General features: G+C 36.5%; 1 protein-coding gene and 1 non-coding gene across 2 annotated transcripts; one reads left to right on the forward strand and one right to left on the reverse strand.

The window, feature by feature from the left end:
- Window positions 1–200: 200 nt before the first annotated feature.
- Window positions 201–272, reverse strand: TRNAW-CCA (transfer RNA tryptophan (anticodon CCA)). Its single transcript has one exon. It is a non-coding gene; the product is annotated as a tRNA-Trp (tRNA).
- Window positions 273–3,179: 2,907 nt separating this feature from the next.
- Window positions 3,180–4,799, forward strand: LOC145095776 (uncharacterized). Its single transcript, XM_079033605.1, has 4 exons — window positions 3,180–3,923; window positions 4,080–4,242; window positions 4,327–4,557; window positions 4,783–4,799. Exons 1-4 carry the CDS (start codon window positions 3,180–3,182, stop codon window positions 4,797–4,799), a joined length of 1,155 nt encoding a protein of 384 aa, XP_078889731.1.
- Window positions 4,800–5,032: the final 233 nt, after the last annotated feature.

Here is a 5,032-nt window from a genome sequence, read left to right on the forward strand (position 1 = left end):
CAAAAAAGATACATTGTCTTTACAATTACACCAAAAGATAATAGAGGCTTCGCATTTTATTTTTTATTCTTTTTTGAATTTCGTGGTATTCTAAAGCTATAATTATATTAGACGACCAGACTAGCACCAGACTAGCATTTTTTTATTTTTTCATTAATTTGGTTGGATTTTCAGAAACAGGTATAAAAAATGATGGGAATTGAACCCGACGTGAATCGAACACGCAACCTTCTGATCTGGAGTCAGACGCGCTACCATTGCGCCACGGATCCGATGGTGACCAAGTTCGTTCATTTAGTTATATTAACCCATATTACGTGAAGCCTAATTTTTGTAATATATGTGAGACTTATGTCTGTCATATAAATACATATATAATGATAGTACATTTTCTATACTAGGACATACTACATATGTAATATCTAGACTTATTATAAAGCTGCAGTTATCATTTCAAGATACCAAAGTCAAGGGTTGATGTCCCACAATGTAATATTAAGGTCAACCATGATGTATTTCATTTCAGCTGACATGTATCATCAGCTTATACATTTTTCTATACTTGTATAATAGTGTGACAGAAAATGGACTTTTTTATACATTTAGAAAAAATTTAAGATGACGAAGATAGATGCAAAACCAAACACCAAACACAATGGTTTAGACATAATTTTTAAATGATACATGGATTTTAGTTACATTAAATAATAAGAGATAGGGATGATCAATAAGAATGAGAAAAAATGAATGTTCTCATTCCAAGTTATACTCTTTTCTTAATGGGGGTGAGCACAAACCGAAAAAATGAAACCGAGAAAATAACTGTTAGGAAATCAGACGATAATAGTCAAGACTCAGAACAAATCTGATGTCACTTGCCATGTTCTGATGACCATTGCTAAGAAGTAATACAGATAACATACGAAACCAAAAACATACACATACACAATATTTACGTGGTTCGGTTAAGGTGACCTACGTCTATGGGCAGAAATAGAGTATTATTTATTCACAATGTTCTCAAACAGAGATTACAAGTACAACCAACAGAGATTCGACCTACTCAATAAGGATCAGACCTAAAACCTTAACGAGCCAGGCCTATTGGCCTATAGGCCCATGAATGGTGTCAACTAATCACAATCCATCATGTAGCAGCTTCTGGAACATTCATCCTTGATTTACATTACATGTGCATTAACAACACACATGATGGATCATCATGATCCATAGTGGCTCATCATGATGCAAGAGTGCCACATCAAGATCACCCGGCTCATCAACCATCATGGTGGAACATCAAGCAATAATCTTTTAGTATCTTCAACACCTGAGCAACCTTGAACAATCTTGATCATCATAGAGGACTTCATAACATATGTGGCTTATCAAAAGATACTAGAACAAATTACGCGAATGGTCCTTTAGGTTTTGGATTTTTCGCTAATGTAGTCCCTACGGTATTTTTTTCCCTCAAATAGTACCTACGGACCATAAGTTGCACGCGTTTGGTCCCCGAGTTGGATGCCCGTCCATTCCAACGTTAAGCTGCTCCTTTTGACTTGCACATGAGGGTATTTATGTCATTTTAGCCTAAAGGACATTTTCTGAACATATAACTTTATAGCTATATCCATTAAGATGGTGAGGTTTAGTTTCGGACATTGACTTTACGCTCTATCTCTTTCCCCAAGAAAACCTTTTGATCATCCCATCTTCTTCAATCGTGAGTTCTTATCGTCGTCCCACAAAACAGTTCAACTAATTGAAGGGTGTATCGAGGAAAATGGTGCTCGCATTGTGGTCTGTACGCCCACGCTACACCCAACCACCTGACCTACGTAAAGAATATGGTAAGAACGGACCTTGTAATGCTAGGTTTCGACGAAATTTAATTTTTCTTTCCTCCATCATTAACATTTTATTGTTCTTGAATGTTCACATTAGGTTCTATTTCAAGCTTTTGCACATTCAAGATAAATCATGGGGGTTCGTTCACAAATACAGTATCTGGAAGGTCATACATAGATGGGCTTGTGGATCACTTTGATTTTATGGACATGGATGTGTTTTCAGTCCACGAGTTAGATGATATGATGGCAGTTTTAGGGTACAATGATGGAGGTATAATGTTTTACCATTTCATGATCCCAGAGATAGAGTTGGATAGTGGATTGTTACCCATTGGCACCGATCAGGAAGTCATTCCGCTGGCAAGGTATGTGCTTAATCATAAGGAAATTAAATTGTACATCAAGCATGGAAATACTAGAGTAGTCCCTTACTTTAAGTCCCCATTGAAGGTTCGTATTGAGGAAGTTGAAGGGAATCATTCTCCTGAAATGAATAGGGTTAAAATGAAAAGGAAATCAATTGGGTCATGTAGTAAAAAGTTGGATTTGAATGAGTCCACTGATTTGTCAAAGTTAATTGTACCCTATGAACCTATAATCAACAAAAAACACTCAGTTGATCGAGAGAGTGCTCCCTTTAGGGGGGTACAGTTTGAGGATAACCATGGTAAAAAAGATGTTGACACAGGGGATGAGCACCAACCAAAAGGGGATGTTGATCCAGTGGATGATTATGATGTAATAGGGGATGTGGACGCAGAATATGGCGGGGGAAAAAATCTACATGATGTTGAGTTTTTTGAGGATGAATACAGTGGAAGTAAGGAAAGTGTTAGTGAGGGTCCTTGGAGTGAGGGTAGTAGGAGTGAGGGTAATATGACAGATGATGAGAGTGGGGACGAAGACTTCTTTGTGGATTTAGAAAATATTGTAGATGATGTGGATGTTGAAATGAAAGAATTTCATATACATGTTGATGAAGATGTTGAGTGGATTCAAAAATACCACCAAAGAAGCAAGTGGTAGTGGTGTTGACTTTACGGAAGGTGAAGATTTGGAAGTCATAGACCCATAATCGTTTGAGTCACCTATTGTAGATGAAGATAACAACAGAGAGAGGATGTTGAGAGACATAAGAAAGGAAAAAAAAGTTGTTCTGAGGGTGTAGTTCATCAAAAGGCTTTCACATTAGGACAGAAGTTCAAAACAAAGAAAGATGTGAACGAATATATAAACAAACATGCAGTAGAAACCAAATGGGATTTACATTTTGAAAAAAATGACAAAACAAGGATTAGGGCTAAGTGTAGAGGAGTGGTCCCAGATATGAGTGGTGGGCTATGGATAAAGTCAAGGACTGGATTCAAGGACAAAACAGTAAATATGAAAGAGGGTAAATGTCCTTGGGTTGTACTAGTGTCTAGACCTAAAGAGACAGATGACTGGGTGGTGAACACCCTAGTTAGTGAACATCGGTGTGTGCAATCAAGAACCATTAAAGCTTGCAACTACAAATTCATTGCAACAAACATTGTGAAGAAAATTGAGAGTAATCCAACCATTCCAGTCAATGCACTTCAAGAAGATCTCATCCAAAAATTCGAGATGAACATGTCAAGAATGAAGGTACATCGGGCAAAGGAATTGGCTCAGAAGCATGTTTTTGGGGATTTTCAGAAACAATATGCTATTTTGAGGGACTATGGACTAGAGTTGATGGAAAGAAACCCAAGTACTAATGTGAAGATCTATTGTTACACTGAGCCAAATTTAAATTCTGATACAAGGACATTTAGGAGAATTTACATTTGTTTAGGAGCATTAAAGGAAGGATTTAAGGCTAATCTAAGGGATTTCATAGGGTTGGATGGTACTTTCATGAAAGTTCCCTATCCTGGTAAAATTTTGACTGCCGTAGGGGTAGATTCCAATAATGGGATGTATCCTCTTGCATATGCTCTTGTTGAGAATGAAACCACAAATTCATGGACATGGTTTTTGGAACAACTTGGTGATGATCTGGAACTTTATGCTAATTCAAACTCCATTTTCATCTCAGGTAGGCAGAAGGTACATATACTTCAATTTAATTTGATATTGTTGTTATTTAGTTAACTAAGTATTGAAATATTTAAATAGGGTATCATTCCTGCAATTGCCAAACTTTTCCCTCAAGCTGAGCATAGGTTCTGTCTAAGGCATATTTATGAAAATATGAAAAGGTAGTGGAAGCATAAAGATCTCAAAGATTTGGTGTGGGCATGTGCAACTACTACTACTGTAAGGCATTTTGAGAAAGCATTAGAAGAGCTAAAGAAATTCAAAGCTGAAGCTCATGATTGGCTGATACAGATTCCTCCAGCTCCTTGGGCAAGATCTCATTTCTCAGGTTAGTACTTCATCTTTCCTTTATGTTAACATTTACTTGTCATTTTTAGGATTTGTTCTCATTTTGTATTATATGACTAAACAGGGAGGGCACATACTAACATCTTGTTGAATAACCTGTGTGAGGTCCTGAATGGAAAAATACAGGGTGGTAGGGACAAACCTATCATTTATTGTTTGGAGTATATTAGAGAGTATTTGATGAAGAGAATTTGCAATGTCCAAAGAGAGATTGATAGATGCCATGGTCCTCTCACACCAACTGCACTAGTCTTCCAAAACTTAATTCAAAAACTCTTGAATTCCAAACTTGATGGCAAGTTTTGTAACTCCTTAAAAACTTTTGAGTTCCAAAACTTGATGGAAAGTTTTTATAACTCTCTTTAGTCATAAAAAGAGACTTTTCAAGTTCCACAACTTGAGGGCAAGTTATGAACCTCTTCAAAGCCATTTAGTTCAAATTTAAACTAATAAAATAATCATATAATTTTATCTTTTACTAATTTGAACTAATTTAATTCACATGGCAAGATAATTTCAGATTCTACAAATAATTAGTTTTTCACAAAATCAAGTAATTATCTTAGAATTTGACAATCATCATGTTATTGGATGGGGACAATCATTACCATATCAGTGAAATCGAATTTTATGAGCCAAAACATTTTGTGGTAATGATCCTAATCCAAAACAGGCCAAAAACTCGAAAAATCTGCCATCTAATGATCCAACTCGTCGAGCCAGGCTATGGACTCGTCGAGCCAGGCTATGGACTCGTCAAGCTCATGGTC

This window comes from Lactuca serriola, chromosome 3, assembly GCF_051521515.1.
Source record: "Lactuca serriola cultivar US96UC23 chromosome 3, Lser_US96UC23_V15, whole genome shotgun sequence".
Taxonomy (NCBI): Eukaryota; Viridiplantae; Streptophyta; class Magnoliopsida; order Asterales; family Asteraceae; genus Lactuca; species Lactuca serriola.

Bases quoted from the DNA above. Each gene is read 5' to 3' on its own strand.
- LOC145095776 (XM_079033605.1), top strand. From the start codon at position 3,180: ATGAGTGGTGGGCTATGGATAAAGTCAAGGACTGGATTCAAGGACAAA. The intron at 3,924-4,079 runs GTACATATACTT...ATGAAAAGGTAG, and splicing joins TCATCTCAGGTAGGCAGAAG to TGGAAGCATAAAGATCTCAA. The intron at 4,243-4,326 runs GTTAGTACTTCA...ATGACTAAACAG, and splicing joins GGCAAGATCTCATTTCTCAG to GGAGGGCACATACTAACATC.